Raw genomic sequence first — 20,947 nt, forward strand, 5'->3', positions numbered from 1 at the left:
TGGCAGACATGATCACACTGGTGGCAGTTACCTCCAATCAAATAGAGCAGATATCCCTGCGCAGCCAGCAGTTTTTTCTCATTATTCAGCAGATGATGTCTAGTGGAACGGATTTGCAAATACTTTTGGATATTCACCGCTGACACATGGCTCCAGGCATAAGCGACATAAGCTTATGTCGAGGTCCCAACTTACTGTTGATTGTTACAATAGCAGAATGCCCTAGGTGCAATTTCAAAATGTGGTTGTGCATCAGCAGAGAAACTCTTGTTATGTCAGTCACTGACAGTCACTTAATTAGCATGTCAGCTAACAATTTTTAGATTGTTAAATGAGTCTAGCCAGCAATCTAAACGTGTAGTAATCATGGCCGAATTCCAACCAGGCACGCAGGGCAGGTGCCCTGACCTCCCGGGGGCCCCTATTGATTTTGATAGTTACTCTCACTCAGATATCATTAACATGGCATAAGTTGTGGCAAAATGTGTATAATAGCAGAAAGCTTGCTTTATAACTGCTACATTTTCTCCACTCCCCATGGCAAAATGTGTCCAATTGCAGGAAATTAACTTTAAAACGTACATTTTATATCCACCGTCAAGAGGTGGGCCTCCAAAATGTTTTGACTGTGAGGTGGGGGGGTCCAGCAACCAAATCTTGCTTAGGGCCCCCAAAAGGCAAGGGCCGGCTCTGCAAATGGCCTTTGAGCATGGCATGTTGTAAGGCCTAATGCTCATGCATAGTGACAGTTGACATAGAGCAGACATAAACAAGCCTTTTCACAATAGCTCTGAACTCATCAGAGCCACACTAGTGAAATTGATGTTGTCCCCTAACCGGCTTTCACCCGGTTACTCAACCCTGCACGTTAGAGACTGCTGCTCTATATACATAGACATGGAATCACTGGTTACTTTAACAATACACTAGTCACTTGAATAATGTTTAATGTTTACATACTACTTTACTCAGATCATATGTATATACTGTATTCTATTCTACTGTATTTTAGTCAATGCCACTCCAACATTGCTCATTCTTATATTTATATATTTCTTAATTAGATTATTTTACTTTTATATTTGTGTGTATTGTTGTGAATTGCTGGATACTACTGCACTGTTGGAGCTAGGAACACAAGCATTTCGCTACACCCACAATAACATCTGCTAAATATGTGTATGTGACCAATAAAATGTGATTTGATTTGAAAACATTTCGATAGTGTGGATATAGAGCAGTAACACACTATGGTATGGTGAGCCTGTTTACAAAACATTGGTTAGTTTTGATTATCTCTCAAAATGCAGTTCGATTTTAGGAAATGAATGGTAGTATAACCACAGAAACAGCGCAGCAGGGTAGCCTATAGCAATCAAGGCTTGTTGCTAAGGAACAACCGGAACATCGCCTCTTACTTTTTGTGATTACCTTCTCCCTATATCAAATCATACAGCCACAGATAGAACAATGAGCCAGATGTTTCACTAGAGTAGAAATCTGAAGCATCCGGTTGGCATTTCCACTTAACACCAAATATGGAAGCCCAGTGGCTGGCAGTGGGAGAAGATGGATCGAGATGGATTTTGGCCAACATTCTACACATTTTCTCATTAATGAAACATTGGATCTCAATACAGTTTTCTGTTCCCAAAACTAAAATCTGTTACGAACAGACTGGAATAAGTTTAGTAGACTTTACTGTTTGCCAAAGTTTCTAAAAATTGTGTTGTTTAGAAGGAGTGCAAGGGCGAATTGAGTTATTGCACACGAATACTTCACAGAGTAGGCTTTCCCTAATGTAAATATGCAAACACATGCGAGAACGCGACAATAACATCTCACTAGCTCGTGCTTGGCTCTGTCCACCTCCTTGCTTGTTTTTTGCCCACTATGATTAATTTGCTCCCATTGGAAACAACAGGCTGTGGTCTATCTTGGGTTTGTTCAAAAAATATATGATACAACCTTCCATTACATTCAGGCTGAGACAGTGTTTCTCCTAGATTGTTTCAGGCGGGGTCCAAAGCCCCCCAAAATCAACATGGGCCTCTTTAAACTTTTGAATTGAAATCAATTTCCCTAATACCCATAGGACCCCACCTAAATAATGGAAACAATGTGGTGAGATCCTTTGGTACGAACCAAGTTCTGATGAATATTCAAATGTAAAGTGGGCAATTTAGACTCTGACATCTTTCTTTTTCCAGCGTTTTAAAACTGGAAAGCTTTGTCGAAGGGACAATACATTATTCAGTTGGAAATGTCAAATACATGTTCTCTCAAAAACCATCATCACAAAATCTACAGTTAATATAGGAGCCAAAGAAAACAGTAATGAGTCCAATTAAAAACAAAAACAAATTCTGAAGTGTGACATTTTTTACGGCATCTCCTGAATTGTAATCCATTCAATGGCGGAGAAAACCAAGATAAGAACTATCTTAATTTGATCACCCTGCACAGCAGGGAACGCAAACTTGTATTGTGTTTGAGGTTTAAAAAGGCTTCTAAAATGTGTAACTTCCACTTGAAAATGTCAGACTGGATTTGCACTAACCCTTACAAAAATGCCCATTAATAAAAATTCACACAATAATTCACATTTCCTGTTGCTGTGAAAAACTGATCAAATTAAGATCACACATCTGTACTATATAATGAGTGGAGACTGAATCAATGTCAGTCATGCATTCATTGACAAAGCTACTACTATCAATCATATTGTGAAGACACATTTACTGTTCAGGAGCAGTCCTATTCTTGTCCTCATCTTACCTTGAGGAAAGACAATCCCTATGGGAGGGAGGCAATGGTGGAAATACAATTGTTCACCACAGCTGACCTTTCAAGAACAATATTGTTAATCTCCCTTAATAAAGATAGAAGGTAATTGAGCATAAGAAGATGGAGATTGCCCTGAATGCTTCATCCTGCCAACAGACATCAGGAGTTAATCATAAGGAGAGCCAATATATTGAGCCAAAAACAATGTGACATTAGCTGCCTGTTGGCGATCCATAGGTGGCTGAGTTTGCGTGGACGTCAATTCTATACAGTGAGGGAAAAAAGTATTTGATCCCCTGCTGATTTTGTATGTTTGCCCACTGACAAAGAAATGATCAGTCTATAATTTTAATGGTAGGTTTATTTGAACAGTGAGAGACAGAATAACAACAACAAAATCCAGAAAAACGCATGTCAAAAAATGTTATAAATTGATTTGCATTTTAATGAGGGAAATAGGTATTTGACCCCTCTGCAAAACATGACTTAGTACTTGGTGGCAAAACCCTTGTTGGCAATCACAGAGGTCAGACGTTTCTTGTAGTTGGCCACCAGGTTTGTACACATCTCAGGAGGAATTTTGTCCCACTCCTCTTTGTAGGTCATTAAGGTTTCGAGGCTGACGTTTGGCAACTCGAACCTTCAGCTCCCTCCACAAATTTTCTATGGGATTAAGGTCTGGAGACTGGCTAGGCCACTCCAGGACCTTAATGTGCTTCTTCTTGAGCCATTCCTTTGTTGCCTTGGCTGTGTGTTTTGGGTCATTGTCATGCTGGAATACCCATCCACGACCCATTTTCAATGCCCTGGCTGAGGGAAGGGGGTTTTCACCCAAGATTTGACGGTATATGGCCCCGTCCATCGTCCCTTTGATGCGGTGAAGTTGTCCTGTCCCCTTAGCAGAAAAATAACCCCAAAGCATAATGTTTCCACCTCCATGTTTGACGATGGGGATGGTGTTCTTGGGGTCCTAGGCAATATTCCTCCTCCTCCAAACACGGTGAGTTGAGTTGATGCCAAAGAGCTCCATTTTGGTCTCATCTGCCCACAACACATTCACCCAGTTGTCCTCTGAATCATTTAGATGTTCATTGGAAAACTTCAGACGGGCATGTATATGTGCTTTCTTGAGCAGGGGGACCTTGCGGGCGCTGCAGGATTTCAGTTCTTCACGGCGTAGTGTGTTACCAATTGTTTTCTTGGTGACTTTGGTCCCAGCTGCCTTGAGATCATTGACAAGATCCTCCCGTGTAGTTCTGGGCTGATTCCTCACCGTTCTCATGATCATTGCAACTCCACGAGGTGAGATCTTGCATGGAGCCCCAGGCTGAGGGAGATTGACAGTTCTTTTATGTTTCTTCCATTTGCGAATAATCGCACCAACTGTTGTCACCTTCTCACCAAGCTGCTTGGCGATGGTCTTGTAGCCCATTCCAGCCTTGTGTAGGTCTACAATCTTGTCCCTGACATCCTTGGAGAGCTCTTTGGTCTTGGCCATGGTGGAGAGTTTGCAATCTGATTGATTGATGGCTTCTGTGGACAGGTGTCTTTCATACAGGTAACACGCTGAGATTAGGAGCACTCCCTTTAAGAGTGTGCTCCTAATCTCAGCTCGTTACCTGTATAAAAGACACCTGGGAGCCAGAAATCTTTCTGATTGAGAGGGGGTCAAATACTTATTTCCCTCATTAAAATGCAAATTGATTTATAACATTTTTGACATGTGTTTTTCTGGATTTTTGTTGTTGTTGTTGTTGTCTCTCACTGTTCAAATAAACTTACCATTAAAATTATAGACTGATTATTTCTTTGTCAGTGGGCATACGTACAAAATCAGCAGGGGATCAAATACTTTTTTCCCTCACTGTACATGTTATTCACTTGAGTTTGAGAGGATGGAACTACTAGTATTAGCCTGTATTCTCTGCCCATTTACCTGATGCTGTTTGGCATAGAGTACTGTGTGGAGCCTATTCAAACAAATTTCTATCCCCATACGACATCCAGCACATGGACGTCTTTGAAGTGGCTTTATGAAACCAACTAACATCATGAAATGAGGAGATGAGATGTGTTATTACTGAAGGGTTGTTGAATGATCGATCAGGTAACACTTACAAAAAAAAAAATTGTATCCATTTGAAGTGGCTTTATGAAACCAATTAACATCATGAAATGAGGAGATGAGATGTGTTATTGCTGAAGGGTTGTTGAATGATCGATCAGGTAACACTTACAACAAAAAAAAATTGTATCCATTTGAAGTGGCTTTATGAAACCAACTAACATCATGAAATGAGGAGATGAGATGTGTTATTACTGAAGGGTTGTTGAATGGCCAATCAGGTAACACTTACAGAAAAAGTTATTTGGCATTTTGCTCAGAACCCTCCTTTAAAACTTCTTCAGGATTGATGGGTCCCCTGTGGGATGTTTGAGCTAACATAGACTAATACAATTAGCATGAGGTTGTAAGTAACAAGAAGATTTCCCAGGGCATAGACATAACTGATATTGGTAGAAAGCTTAAATTATTGTTAATCTAACTGCACTGTACAATTTACAGTAGCTATTACAGTGAACAAATACCATGCTATTGTTTGAGGAGAGTGCACATTTTTTAACATGAAAAGTTATAAATTTGGAACAAAAATACAACGGTTCATTGGATCAGTCTAAAACGTTGCACATGCACTGATGCCATCTAGTGGCCAAAATCTAAATTGCACCTGGGCTGGAATAATACACCTGGGCTGGAATATGGCCTTTCTCTTGCATTTCAAAGATGATGGTACAAAAAAATACAAAAAAACAGTTGGTTTTTTCTTTGTATTATATTTTACCAGATCTAATGTGATATATTCTCCTACATTCCTTTCACATTTCCACATACCTCAAAGTGTTTCCTTTCAAACGGTACCAAGAAAATGGATATCCTTGCTTCAGGGCCTGAGCAACAAGCAGTTAGATTTGGGTATGTCATTTTAGGTGAAAATTGATAAAAAGGGTGTGATCCTTAAAATAATTGGACCTGACGTATTAGGCATACATTGTAGCAACCTGTTGATAAGAGGACAATTAAATGATAAATCTTTAATTTTATTTGTGCATAGAGGGACATGTTAGCCTGAATTGATTTCCCTACCTCGTCATGTTTTGCACCCTTCAAAATGATGATAAAATACAAGCATTAGCCTGATAACAATAAACCACCGTTTTTGTTCATCAAGGAACATATGGCCATGAAGGGTACAGGACCCTTTTGAATGCATTGTTTGTGACCCAAAAATGTAAGTGTTAACAGCAATTCAGGGAATGGATCACACCTGGTGTTTTATTGTACTGCAAGAGGCTGACTGGGGGAAGGGATGGTCTGGTAGGCTGACTGGGGGAAGGGATGGTCTGGTAGGCTGACTGGGGGAAGTGATGGTCTGGTAGACTGACTAGGGGAATGGATGGTCTGGTAGACTGACTAGGGGAATGGATGGTCTGGTAGACTGACTAGGGAAAGGGATGGTCTGGTAGGCTGACTGGGGGAAGGGATGGTCTGGTAGGCTGACTGGGGGAAGGGATGGTCTGGTAGGCTGACTGGGGGCAGGGTGGTCTGGTAGACTGACTGGGGGAGGGAGGATTTGGTAGGCTGACTGGGGGAAGGGATGGTCTGGTAGGCTGACTGGGGGAAGGGATGGTCTGGTAGACTGACTAGGGGAATGGATGGTCTGGTAGACTGACTAGGGGAATGGATGGTCTGGTAGCCTGAATGTGGGGAGGGATGGTCTGGTAGACTGACTAGGGGAATGGATGGTCTGGTAGACTGACTAGGGGAATGGATGGTCTGGTAGACTGACTAGGGGAAAGGGTGGTCTGGTAGACTGACTAGGGGAATGGATGGTCAGGTAGACTAACTAGGGGAATGGATGGTCTGGTAGCCTGATTGTGGGAAGGGATGATTTGGTAGGCTGACTGGGGGAAGGGATGGTCTGGTAGGCTGACTGGGGGAAGGGATGGTCTGGTAGACTGACTAGGGGAATGGATGGTCTGGTAGACTGACTAGGGGAATGGATGGTCTGGTAGCCTGAATGTGGGGAGGGATGGTCTGGTAGACTGACTAGGGGAATGGATGGTCTGGTAGACTGACTAGGGGAATGGATGGTCTGGTAGACTGACTAGGGGAAAGGGTGGTCTGGTAGACTGACTAGGGGAATGGATGGTCTGGTAGACTAACTAGGGGAATGGATGGTCTGGTAGCCTGAATGTGGGAAGGGATGATTTGGTAGGCTGACTGGGGGAAGGGATGGTCTGGTAGGCTGACTGGGGGAGGGATGATTTGGTAGACTGACTGGGGGAGGGATGATTTGGTAGACTAACTAGGGGAATGGATGGTCTGGTAGCCTGACTGTGGGGAGGGATGGTCTGGTAGGCTGACTAGGGGAATGGATGGTCTGGTAGACTAACTAGGGGAATGGATGGTCTGGTAGCCTGAATGTGGGAAGGGATGATTTGGTAGACTAACTAGGGGAATGGGTGGTCTGGTAGACTGACTGGGGGAGGGATGATTTGGTAGACTGACTGGGGGAGGGATGATTTGGTAGACTAACTAGGGGAATGGATGGTCTGGTAGCCTGAATGTGGGGAGGGATGATTTGGTAGACTAACTAGGGGAATGGGTGGTCTGGTAGACTGACTGGGGGAGGGATGATTTGGTAGACTGACTGGGGGAGGGATGATTTGGTAGACTAACTAGGGGAATGGATGGTCTGGTAGCCTGAATGTGGGGAGGGATGATTTGGTAGACTGACTAGGGGAGGGATGATTTGGTAGACTAACTAGGGGAATGGATGTTCTGGTAGGCTGATTGGGGGAAGGGATGGTCTGGTAGGCTGACTGGGGGAGGGATGATTTGGTAGGCTGACTGGGGGAGGGATGATTTGGTAGACTGACTGGGGGAAGGGATGGTCAGAGAGAAAGCCTTGGTGTCTCCATGACAACAAAAAGCACTCTGCACTATTTTCCCTGCAGTTTCCTGCAGTTTTTCTGACAACTAGAATGGATTTTCCAAGAGTGTGCAGATATCATTCTGTGGGTGACACTGATTGTCATTTGTTTGTGCTTGTGAGAGTTTCTGGATGAAAGAGCTGATCTAGTGGAAGATTGAGGGTGGGTTAGGTGTTGTTGTTAATGGAATGAACATTGTCCACTGTGTAGCTGTTTTTAACATATAAAGTTTCAAAAGGTCTTTGCAGTTACTAGAGCTATTAAGTTGGTACGCACTTAGGAAAGAATCCAAATTTGAGATAGGAATGACTAACTTGATTTTGTGTACATCATGCATTGACGTCAATGCAAGATTTTCACGAGTTATGCACAGCAATCTCAGGCTACATGTCTTTAAAAAAAAGTTGAATCATAATGCCAATCAGTTCACCACCACGGCGTTCATTGGGGTAAATGGAGGACTTTGTGAGTGGATTCTGAATTCCCCAAGGGAGTTGACTCTCTTGAGGTTGTGCTTAAAGTAGCTTACATGCCTCTGGGTCATAGTGAAGTGTGGCAATGTGGCACATGTTCAGTAGGGAACACCGTAATGAAACTTGTGCTGTGATTAATTAATATCTGTGTTCTTATTGGACAAGCTGAGGTAGTAGTTTGTCTGGATAAAACTGAACTCTACTCAGGAGTCTTAGACTACTGTATGTCATCAGCAGAGATCAGTAGGTTGTCATCTCCTCTTTTGATCAAAGACTAAAAGAAGCAGGCGAATGCTGATGGGCTACTAAGTCCACACCGGCTGAGGAAGACATTTCTGAGAAACAGCATTGATTTACTGCTGGCCTTGAGCATCTTTCAATGACAGTGTGGGATTGTGGCTGGTGACTGGAGATACTCAACTGTTTCAAAGCGTTAGGCTCTTAACACCTTTGGTATAATATGAAGGACATTAGTGAAGCTGTTTAATTAAAAACACATCTCTGGCAACAGCATGCTAAAAGATGCATGAGCTCCCTTCAATCAACCCACCTGTGACTAAAATATTTTATGTCTGTATAGAAAATGGTGTGACGCATGCTGGGACCGGTAACAAAGTAACATGTGTAACCGATGTCAAATGGCTAGCTAGTTAGCGGTGATGCGGGCTAATAGCGTTTCAATCGGTGTCGTCACTCGCTCTGAGGCCTTGAAGTAGTTGTTCCCCTTGCTCTGCAAGGGCCACAGCTTTTGTGGTGTGATGGGTAACGATGCTTCGAGGGGTGGCTGTTGTTGATGTGTGCAGAGGGTCCAGGTTCGAGCCAAGGGTGGGACGAGGAGAGGGACGGAAGCTATACTGTTACACATGTACACATGTCAATCAGAAAGCTATCAGCAGTCTTGTAGCCAATCCATCCTCTCAATGTCTCCATGCAGGCCAGACTGCTGCTCAGTCTCACAAGGGCAAATCAAGGGCTACACATACAATACATTTCTAATGAGCCTTTATCCTAGTGAATCATTTTTCATTGAAAGGGTATAGGCCATACTACTATTGACATATAGCCAGGTTCAGTGTAATAATAGTGCAATTACACATTGTTATATTGTACCTGTTAAGCCTGTAATTACTGTATTTTCCTTTAATATTATTGCAAAATAAAAGGCCTTGTCATTTTTCTGGCCAATTTGACATGCATTTTGGAAGGGTGGGGCATATGCTCCTTAAAATATCTCTATATATGTTATCAAAGTAAAGTGTTTATGACAGTTAAATACCAATAATTACAAATAATGTTAAACTCCTATGTAGCCAATTGTTTCTACTGTGCCACAACAATGGTTTCTATGGCAGCTAATGTTATGATGGTGACTATGAGGGTCTGGAAATCCGTTGCATTTTAGCCTAAATTCCTTAACAACTGGAGTTGTAAATTGTAATTGTCTGATTAACATGTGATTGCAATGCTTTTTCTTGCAGCATTTTATTCTGACTAGGCTACATGAGATTACACATGGTGCAGTGCTCTGCCTATTGACAAAAATAATGCAATATGCTTTATTTTTATGATGGCCTTCAGCACATGTTGTAATGAATTCCCTAATGAATTACGCAGGCTAAATAATGTAGCAATTTGCTGGTCAATATCATGATTTACATGCGCCTCACTCCCGGTGCCATTCCTTCACATGCTCTGTTCAGATTAATTATTGAGCAGGGTGCCATATTCATCTATAAACAACCTGTTTCTTACAATTTACCACATACTATTCTACATTATTTAAAATGCAACAAGTTACTTATGGTGTCCCCGTTTATGGCGGGTTACTGTCCATTGATGTCCCTATTACTTTGAAATTTACAAAGACTAACCTAGACTAGGCTAGGATTTAACAAACATCTGGACAATTGTCAGGGCAGTGTAGACTATAAAACATGGGATTAGTTTGTGATATCTTACCTGATAATGACATACATGACGAGTACGTTCCCCACCAGACCAAGCACACACACGATAGAGTAAAGAGTCGTGATTATAATCGCGATGATCACTGGTGTCGAGTCTTTGGCTAGGTTGTCTGTTCTCTCACATTTTGCCTCTACACTCACGTTATCGCTGAAGTTCCGACAAAAAACACTATTGTTCATCATGGCCAAATGTGAGATATGGTACGGAATGTCCGATGTGTTGCCACCGCTTCCCATCGTCCACTGAATAATGATGTGTTGATTTGAAATGTAGGCTATCACTGGCGCGACTTGCTGTATCGCTTTTTGTTGCAGATCCACTGAAGCTGTCTGTGCTGAGGCGCTCAGCACAAGAAATCCCGGAACGATTCTCTCACCTTCCAGGCTGCACAGTGTGAGTTTGAAGGCGCTTTTGTGTCACACCACGTTAAGTACCCGTAAACACGAGTGACGGAAGGAGGATGAACATGAATGAATATTACCAATTTCCCTTAATGCTTTTTCTCAATTTATCAAAAAATGACGTCACTCCATGAACCACCTGACGCACGGGCGTTAGAAAGTGTTTAGAAAGTGGTAATTGTCTGTATATATATTTTTTAAATTACTTAATTTAAGTGCGCTACAGTAGACTGCATACATTTTTCAAACACCAAACCCAGTCGCAGGTCAATCTGAAGCGCAGCTATATACCCTGGCATATAGGCTACAATTGAAAGTCTAGTTGAAAGTGTAGGCTAGTAGCAAGCTACCAATATCAGAAAGATATAGGCTACAATTGTACAACAATGTGGTGGTGGTGTTGGTGATGATGAGGGCGGTGGAGGAGGTGGTATCCTCTTAAGCAACAGGTGTACTTCATGCACCAACAGTCAAAGCATTATACAAGGTTTCACTAACTCCCAGTGCAGTGTAATGCTTGATCACGTACTGTATCTACATAGTAGATCACACATAACACTTTTACGCACGTAATCTCCTTTTGACACTTGTAGAATGATTTGAGGTATTCTTATATTTAATGTTTTGTGTTGCATTATAAGTGAAAGAGGTCTGGTACCCACTCCTATAATCCAATAGGCATTGATTTGAATCATGGTAATGTAACTCTGTGTTACATTGCTGTTTCTGGTAAATGTTAAGTGGATGACATTCATTTGTTAATGTGTTGAAGACCGAACAAAGTTTTACAGAACAAAGCAGCTGCAGTTGCGAGACTCAAAAACATTTGATTAAATTAGGACAAATGCCACAGTGAGTCCTCTGTTTTGAATAATTTACCAACTGCTTCTGTGATGTTATTATTAAAATATATCACTGCTGTAGATCACAAGCACAGTTTTTAGTTACATCAAAACATATGTCCATGTCTTTGAAGTAGTGTATTCTGCTGTAGATCGCGCCGAGAGTGCGGCAGGTACAGTAGCCTAGTAGTTAGAGCATTGGGTAAGTAACCGAAAGAATACCTGAGCCGAGAAGGTGAAAATACGTCGGTGCCCTTGAGGAAGGCACTAAGTCCTAATTTGCTCCGGAGGTGCTGTACTATTATGGCTGGCCGTGTAATACAACACATTTCACTGCACCTATCCAGTGTATGTGACAATACAACATAATGTTTTGTATTATTATTTACGTGTTATGTACTGTACCGTAAAGGGCCCATATTACATTGCTATCTGATTAAGGTTATACAATGTGTGGAATTCAAGCAAGTAGCTGGCATCTTATAGTTAACAGATATTTTTGTTCTCGACTATTCACTTATCCCTGTTACAGTAAGAACACATTCTTATTTCCAAGGCAGGCCTGGCAAAGTATTTGTTTGGGTAGGCATGCTGTTTAAAGAGAATAACGTTTTCTCTTTATTCAGTATGGCTAGTGTTAATTAGTATTTTAAATATAACTAATTATATTTGAACCAAGGTAGAGCCCTCAATAGAGCCCTATTAGTGAAGATCCATTGAGATTGTAATTACAGTATGTCCTATGGAGATTCACTTTTAGGAGCTTCAAAAGCATGCCTCAAGCATCAGATTGGAACCGTGGTCTTCCTTAACAATATAGACCATATTGTTCTCTTGACATTTAATTATCTTCAAGTAATGTATTCTTATTCAGTTAAGAGGTTTGCTGTTTGATGTTTGACTAGGTTTTCAATATGGCTAAGACATAAAAAATGAGATTGTAATGTCCATTTGACATTTTGGTCATTTAGGAGACACTCTTATCCAGAGCGACTTACAGTCAGTGCATTCATTGAAGGTAGGTGAGACAGCCACATATCAATTGACCTTTTAACCCAACTCCCTGAGAAACACACACACACACACACACACACACACACACACACGCACACACACACACACACACACACACGCACACGCACACGCACACGCACACACACACGCACACACACACACACACACACACACACACACACACACACACACACACACACACACACAACCTGAGCAGTTGGAATCCAGGTTTTATTATAATTTTTTACAGCTCAGTGGACCAATCCCAATCGATTAGAGACTTTTACAAAAACACATACAATTGACAAATGGAAACATGAGAATGTCATGAAACTGTAAATACGTTCCTTTCTCAAGGTAGGTGGCATCTAGGATACAATTGCTAGCAAACTTTCCACGCCAGATTTGGGATCTCTAACCTCTAGGCTAAATACAGTGCCTAGAGTATTCAGACCCCTTGACGTTTTCCACATTTTGTTACTTTACAGCCTTATTCTGAAATTGATTCAATTGTCTTTTTCCCTCATCAATCTACACACATCTACACACGATCATGATAAAGCAAAAACTGTTTTTTAGCAACGTTTGCTAATTTATATAAAAAAAAACACAAGTTTTCAGACCCTTTACTCAGTACTTTGTTGAAGCACATTTGGCAGTGAATACAGCCTTGAGTCTTCTTGGGTATGATGCTGCAAGCTTGGCACACCTGTATTTGGGGAGTTTCTCCCATTCTTTGCAGATCCTCTCAAACTCTGTCAGGTTTGATGGGAAGCGTTACTGCACAGCTATTTTCAGGTCTCTCCAGAGATGTTTCATCTGGTTCAAGTCCAGGCTCTGGCTGGGCCACTCTTGGACATTCAGAGCCTTGTCCCAAAGCCACGTTGGGTCGTTGTCCTATTGGAAGGGGAACCTTTGCCCCCAGTCTGAGGTCCTGAGTGGTATGGACCAGGTTTTCATAAAGTATCTCTCTGTATGTTACTCTATTCATCTTTGCCTCGATCCTGACTAGTCTCTCAGTCCCTGCCGCTGAAAAACATGATTCTGCAACCACCATGCTTCACTGTAGGGATGGTGCCAGGTTTCCTACAGACGTGACGCTTGGCATTCAGGACAAAGAGTTCAATCTTGCTTTCATCAGACCAGAGAATCTTGTTTCTCATGGTCTGAAAGTCTTTAGGTGCCTTTTAGCAAACTCCAAGCGGGCTGTCATGTGCCTTTAACTGAGAGGGGCTTCCATCTGGCCACTCTACCATAAAGGCCTGATTGGTGGAGTGGTGCAGGGAGGCCACTGTTGTCATGTACTGTCATGTTGTGTCTTGTTTCTGTCCTTTCCCTTCACCCTGTCTCCCTCTGCTGGTCGTTGTTAGGTTACCTTTTCTCCCCCTCTTTTCCCCAGCTGTGCCTTGTCTCCTCCTAACTACCTCGTCACCCCTTTTCCCACCTGTTCCCTTTTTCCCTCTGATTAGGTCTCTATATCTCTCTCTGTTCCTGCTCCTGTCCTTGTCGGATTCTTGTTTGTGTTGTTCATGCCTGAACCAGACTATCGTCATGTTTGCTGCAACCTTGTCCTGTCCTGTCGGAACCTGCCGGTCCATCTGAGCCTACGTTTTGTTTTGTTATTAAAGAAGCTCTGTTTACGTTAATTCGCTTTTGGGTCCTCATTCACGCACCGTAACAGAAGAATCCGACCAAGAATGGACCCAGCGACTTCGGATCCTTTCCACTCAGCCGTCGAGATCCAGGGAGCGATGCTAGGCAGACACAAGCAGGAATTGTCTGCTGCTCGGCATGCCGTTGAGACCCTGGCCACCCAAGTCTCCAACCTCACAGAACAGGTTCACCATCTCCGCCTCGATCCACCGGCCACTTCCAGGGCTTTCGAATCTCCGGAGCCCAGAATCAATAACCCGCCGTGTTACTCTGGGGAGCCCACTGAATGCCGCTCGTTCCTCACCCAGTGTGATATTGTGTTTTCTCTCCAGCCCAACACTTACTCCAGGAGCACTGCTCGTGTCGCCTACGTCATATCTCTCCTTACTGGACGGGCTCGTGAGTGGGGCACGGCAATCTGGGAGGCAAGGGCTGAGTGTACTAACCAGTATCAGGACTTTAAGGAGGAGATGATACGGGTTTTTGATCGATCTGTTTTTGGGGAGGAGGCTTCCAGGGCCCTGTCTTCCCTATGTCAGGGTAATCGATCCATAACAGACTACTCTATTGAGTTTCGCACTCTTGCTGCCTCCAGTGGCTGGAACGAGCCGGCTTTGCTCGCTCGTTTTCTGGAGGGTCTCCGCGCAGAGGTAAAGGATGAGATTCTCTCCCGGGAGGTTCCTTCCAGCGTGGATTCCTTGATTGAACTCGCTATTCGCATTGAGCGACGGGTTGATCTTCGTCACCGAGCTCGTGGAAAGGAGCTCGCGTTCTCCGTTGCCCCCCTCTCCGCATCACTACCATCTTCCTCTGCCGGCTCGGGTGCTGAGCCTATGCAGCTGGGAGGTATCCGCATCTCGACTAAGGAGAGGGAACGGAGAATCACCAACCGCCTCTGTCTCTATTGCGGTTCTGCTGGTCATTTTGTCACTTCATGTCCAGTAAAAGCCAGAGCTCATCAGTAAGCGGAGGGCTACTGGTGAGCGCTACTACTCCTGTCTCTCCTTCAAGATCCTGCACTACCTTGTCGGTCCATCTACGCTGGACCGGTTCGTCAGCTTCCTGCAGTGCCTTAATAGACTCTGGGGCGGAGGGCTGTTTTATGGACGAGACCTGGGCTCGGGAACATGACATTCCTCTCAGACAGTTAAGGGAGTCCACGGCCTTGTTCGCCCTGGATGGTAGTCCTCTCCCCAGGATTCAGCGTGAGACGCTACCTTTAACCCTCACTGTTTCTGGTAATCATAGCGAAACCATTTCTTTTTTAATTTTTCGTTCACCTTTTACACCTGTTGTTTTGGGCCATCCCTGGCTAGTTTGTCATAATCCTTCCATTAATTGGTCTAGTAATTCTATCCTCTCCTGGAACGTCTCTTGTCATGTGAAATGTTTAATGTCTGCTATCCCTCCTGTTTCCTCTGTCTCTTCTTCACAGGAGGAGCCTGGTGATTTGACAGGGGTGCCGGAGGAATATCACGATCTGCGCACGGTGTTCAGTCGGTCCAGGGCCACCTCTCTTCCTCCACACCGGTCGTATGATTGTAGTATTGATCTCCTTCCGGGAACCACTCCCCCCCGGGGTAGACTATACTCTCTGTCGGCTCCCGAACGTAAGGCTCTCGAAGATTATTTGTCTGTAGCTCTTGCCGCCGGTACCATAGTCCCCTCCTCCTCTCCCGCCGGAGCGGGGTTTTTTTTTGTTAAGAAGAAGGACGGGTCCCTGCGCCCCTGCATAGATTATCGAGGGCTGAATGACATAACAGTGAAGAATCGTTATCCGCTTCCTCTTATGTCTTCAGCCTTCGAGATCCTGCAGGGAGCCAGGTTTTTCACTAAGTTGGACCTTCGTAACGCTTACCATCTCGTGCGCATCAGGGAGGGGGACGAGTGGAAGACGGCGTTTAACACTCCGTTAGGGCACTTTGAATACCGGGTTCTTCCTTTCGGCCTCGCTAACGCTCCAGCTGTCTTTCAGGCATTAGTCAATGATGTCCTGAGAGACATGCTGAACATCTTTGTTTTCGTTTACCTTGACGATATCCTGATTTTTTCACCGTCACTCCAGATTCATGTTCAGCACGTTCGACGTGTCCTCCAGCGCCTTTTAGAGAATTGTCTTTTTGTGAAGGCTGAGAAGTGCTCTTTTCATGCCTCCTCCGTCACATTTCTCGGTTCTGTTATTTCCGCTGAAGGCATTAAGATGGATCCCGCTAAGGTCCAAGCTGTCATTGATTGGCCCGTCCCTAAGTCACGCGTCGAGCTGCAGCGCTTTCTCGGCTTTGCGAACTTCTATCGTCGTTTCATCCGTAATTTCGGTCAGGTGGCAGCTCCTCTCACAGCCCTTACTTCTGTCAAGACGTGCTTTAAGTGGTCCGTTTCCGCCCAGGGAGCTTTTGATCTCCTCAAGAATCGTTTTACATCCGCACCTATCCTTGTTACAACTGACGTCTCTAGACAGTTCATTGTCGAGGTTGACGCGTCAGAGGTGGGCGTGGGAGCCATTCTTTCTCAGCGCTCCTTCTCTGACGACAAGGTCCACCCTTGCGCGTATTTTTCTCATCGCCTGTCGCCGTCGGAACGTAACTATGATGTGGGAAACCGCGAACTGCTCGCCATCCGCTTAGCCCTAGGCGAATGGCGACAGTGGTTGGAGGGGGCGACCGTTCCTTTTGTCGTTTGGACTGACCATAGGAACCTTGAGTACATCCGTTCTGCCAAACGACTTAATGCGCGTCAGGCGCGCTGGGCGCTGTTTTTCGCTCGTTTCGAGTTCGTGATTTCTTATCGTCCGGGCTCTAAGAACACCAAGCCTGATGCTTTATCTCGTCTCTTCAGTTCTTCAGTAGCCTCCACTGACCCCGAGGGGATTCTCCCTGAGGGGCGTGTTGTCGGGTTGACTGTCTGGGGAATTGAGAGGCAGGTAAAGCAAGCACTCACTCAAACTCCGTCGCCGCGCGCTTGTCCCAGGAACCTTCTTTTCGTTCCCGTTCCTACTCGTCTGGCCGTTCTTCAGTGGGCTCACTCTGCCAAGTTAGCCGGCCACCCTGGCGTTCGGGGTACGCTTGCTTCCATTCGCCAGCGCTTTTGGTGGCCCACCCGGGAGCATGACACGCGTCGCTTCGTGGCTGCTTGTTCGGTCTGCGCGCAGACTAAGTCCGGTAACTCTCCTCCTGCCGGCCGTCTCAGGCCGCTTCCCATTCCCTCTCGACCGTGGTCTCACATCGCCTTAGATTTTGTCACCGGACTGCCTTCGTCAGCGGGGAAGACTGTTATTCTTACGGTTGTCGACAGGTTCTCTAAGGCGGCTCATTTTATTCCCCTTGCTAAGCTTCCTTCTGCTAAGGAGACGGCACAAATCATCATCGAGAATGTTTTCAGAATTCATGGCCTTCCGTCAGACGTCGTTTCGGACAGAGGTCCGCAATTCACGTCTCAATTTTGGAGGGAGTTTTGCCGTTTGATTGGGGCTTCCGTCAGTCTCTCTTCCGGCTTTCACCCCCAGTCTAACGGTCAAGCAGAACGGGCCAATCAGACTATTGGTCGCATCTTACGCAGTCTTTCTTTTCGCAACCCTGCGTCTTGGTCAGAACAGCTCCCCTGGGCAGAATACGCCCACAACTCGCTTCCTTCGTCTGCGACCGGGCTATCTCCTTTTCAGAGTAGCCTCGGGTACCAGCCTCCGCTGTTCTCATCTCAGTTCGCCGAGTCCAGCGTCCCCTCCGCTCAGGCTTTTGTCCAACGTTGCGAGCGCACCTGGAAGAGGGTCAGGTCTGCACTTTGCCGTTATAGGGCGCAGACTGTGAGGGCTGCTAATAAGCGTAGAACTAAGAGTCCTAGATATTGTCGCGGTCAGAGAGTTTGGCTCTCCACTCAGAACCTTCCCCTTAAGACCACTTCTCGCAAGTTGACCCCGCGGTTCATTGGTCCGTTCCGTATTTCTCAGGTCATTAATCCTGTCGCAGTTCGACTTCTTCTTCCGCGATACCTTCGTCGCGTCCACCCGGTCTTCCATGTCTCCTGTATCAAGCCCGTTCTTCGCGCCCCCGCTCGTCTTCCCCCCCCCCCCCCCCCCATCCTTGTCGAGGGCGCACCCATCTACAGGGTCCGTAGGATTTTGGACATGCGTCCTCGGGGCCGTGGTCATCAGTACCTAGTAGATTGGGAGGGGTACGGTCCTGAGGAGAGGAGTTGGGTTCCCTCTCGGGACGTGCTGGACCGTGCGCTGATCGATGATTTCCTCCGTTGCCGCCAGGTTTCCTCCTCGAGTGCGCCAGGAGGCGCTCGGTGAGTGGGGGGGTACTGTCATGTACTGTCATGTTGTGTCTTGTTTCTGTCCTTTCCCTTCACCCTGTCTCCCTCTGCTGGTCGTTGTTAGGTTACCTTTTCTCCCCCTCTTTTCCCCAGCTGTGCCTTGTCTCCTCCTAACTACCTCGTCACCCCTTTTCCCACCTGTTCCCTTTTTCCCTCTGATTAGGTCTCTATATCTCTCTCTGTTCCTGCTCCTGTCCTTGTCGGATTCTTGTTTGTGTTGTTCATGCCTGAACCAGACTATCGTCATGTTTGCTGCAACCTTGTCCTGTCCTGTCGGAACCTGCCGGTCCATCTGAGCCTACGTTTTGTTTTGTTATTAAAGAAGCTCTGTTTACGTTAATTCGCTTTTGGGTCCTCATTCACGCACCGTAACAACTGTGTCCTTGGGGACCGTCAATGCTACAGACATTTTTTGGTACCCTTCCCTGATCTGTGCCTCGACATAATCCTTTCTCGGCGCTCTACGGACAATTCCTTCGACCTCATGGCTTGGTTTTTGCTCTGACATGCACTGTCAACTATGGGATCTTATATAGACAGGTGTGTGCCTTTACAAATCATATCCAATCAATTGAATTTACTACAGGTGGACTCCAATCAAGTTGTAGAAACATCTCAAGGATGATCAATGGAAACAGGTTGCACCTGAGCTCAATTTAGTGTCTCATAGCAAAGGGTCTGAATACTTATGTAAATAAGGTATTTCTGTTTTATTTTATGTAAATTCGCAAAAATGTCTAAACCTGTTTTTGGTTTGTCATTATGGGGGTATTGTGTATAGATTGCTCAGGATTTTTTTATTTACTCCATTTTAGAATAAGGCTGTAACGTAACAAAATGTGGAAAAAGTTAAGGGGTCTGAATACTTTCCGAATGCATTGTATATACCTACATTTAAAACATTTAATTATTTAAAATGGTAGTGTTTTTCTCCTTCTGTGTAATGACAGAACAGAGCAGATACCCATTTTGTGTGGCAGTACAGATATAGGATCTGAATTTGAGCCAGCAGGAAAATTATCCTGAAGCAAGAGGAAATGTGAATTATTATTTTGATTATAGTTCATGAAAATGTTTATCGGGGGTTGATACATTTTTCATAAGGTAAAATCCAGAAGCCTTTTTAAACCTCAAATACACTACAATTTTAAAATGTCCTGCAATGGACAGTTCTCCTGCAACAGGGTGATCAAATTAAGATCCTACACCTGTACAATCATGGATCGTTCAATGCAAGTGACCTGAGATATCTCTGTTTTCTTTATATTTTGGTTAGGTCAGGATCTGACTAGGGTGGGTACGCTAGTTTTGTATTGTCTATGTTTTTTGTATTGTCGAGGGTTTTTGTATGTCTAGGGTTTTGTAGGGCTAGGGGTTTTTGTAATTCTATGTTGGCCTGATTTGGTTCCTTATCAGAGACAGCTGTTTATCGTTGTCTCTGATTGGGGATCATATTTAGGTAGCCATTTCCCTTTGGTGTTTGTGGGATCTTGTTCTATGTTTAGTTGCCTGTCTGCACTATTCGTATAGCTTCACGGTTCGTTCGTTCGTTTGTTTTGTTTCGGTGAGTTTCGGTTTTATTAAAAACATGTGGAACTGTACTTACGCTGCGCCTTGGTCTCATTCATACGACGAACGTGACAGCAAGAATGAGGATAATGTACGGGTTAACCACATTTTTTGGAGCTCCACACTGTTACCTTTTGATTGTCATTCTGTGGGTTGTTGACTATAACTCTACCTCTTATCAGCTCACTCTGCATACCAGCTGTTGGCATAGAGAGGCTTGCAGAAGTAGCTAGTCATCCACACTAAATCAAAGTCTTACAGATCTCCTCACACACAATGCAACATGATCCATTACAAATCAGTGATCTGTTTCTCACATCTTGATCTGCAGTACTTCAAACACAACTCTACTGTTTGCTTTTGTTGTTGCTCTTGTACTGTTTGTCAGAATGTGCTAAAAAGTCCAATAGAATTAGACATTTTAATGCATTCAATCTATAGATGCAGTTATATGTAGTTCATTGTATGTACTGCCTGTAATGAGGGGGTGATTGAAAGTCTAACTGGTTCCAGTTATCCATGAATAATAGAATGTGTACTCATGGAACATAGTTTATTTTCCTCTTGTTCCTCCACTGTCTCTCTCTGACGCCACACACACACACACACACACACACACACACACACACACACACACACACACACACACACACACACCTCATACACACACATACCTCATACACACACATATACACACACACACACACACACACACACACACACACACACACACACACACACACACACACACACACACACACACCTTATACACACACACCTCATAAACACACACATTATACACACACATACACACAGACTCCTGTTCTCATATATACACTCACACACACTTTTTCTAGTTTTTTCATATTATTATTTGTGTACTTGTTTGACATTTTTACTGCATTGTTATAACATCTGCCAAATTGTGTACACG

The 20,947-nt window shown here is 44.3% G+C and overlaps 1 protein-coding gene across 1 annotated transcript in view; it reads right to left on the reverse strand.

Moving 5' to 3' along the window:
• Positions 1–10,758, reverse strand: part of LOC110502978 (mu-type opioid receptor) — a 29,893-nt gene extending 19,135 nt beyond the window's left edge. Inside the window, exon 1 of the mRNA XM_021581332.2 lies at positions 10,215–10,758. Within this exon, the coding sequence (XP_021437007.1) occupies positions 10,215–10,459 (245 nt within the window). The 5' untranslated portion in view covers positions 10,460–10,758. The remainder of the gene's footprint in view (positions 1–10,214) is intronic.
• Between the last annotated feature and the right edge of the window lie 10,189 nt (positions 10,759–20,947).

Source organism: Oncorhynchus mykiss, chromosome 23 (assembly GCF_013265735.2).
Source record: "Oncorhynchus mykiss isolate Arlee chromosome 23, USDA_OmykA_1.1, whole genome shotgun sequence".
NCBI classification, from domain to species: domain Eukaryota; kingdom Metazoa; phylum Chordata; class Actinopteri; order Salmoniformes; family Salmonidae; genus Oncorhynchus; species Oncorhynchus mykiss.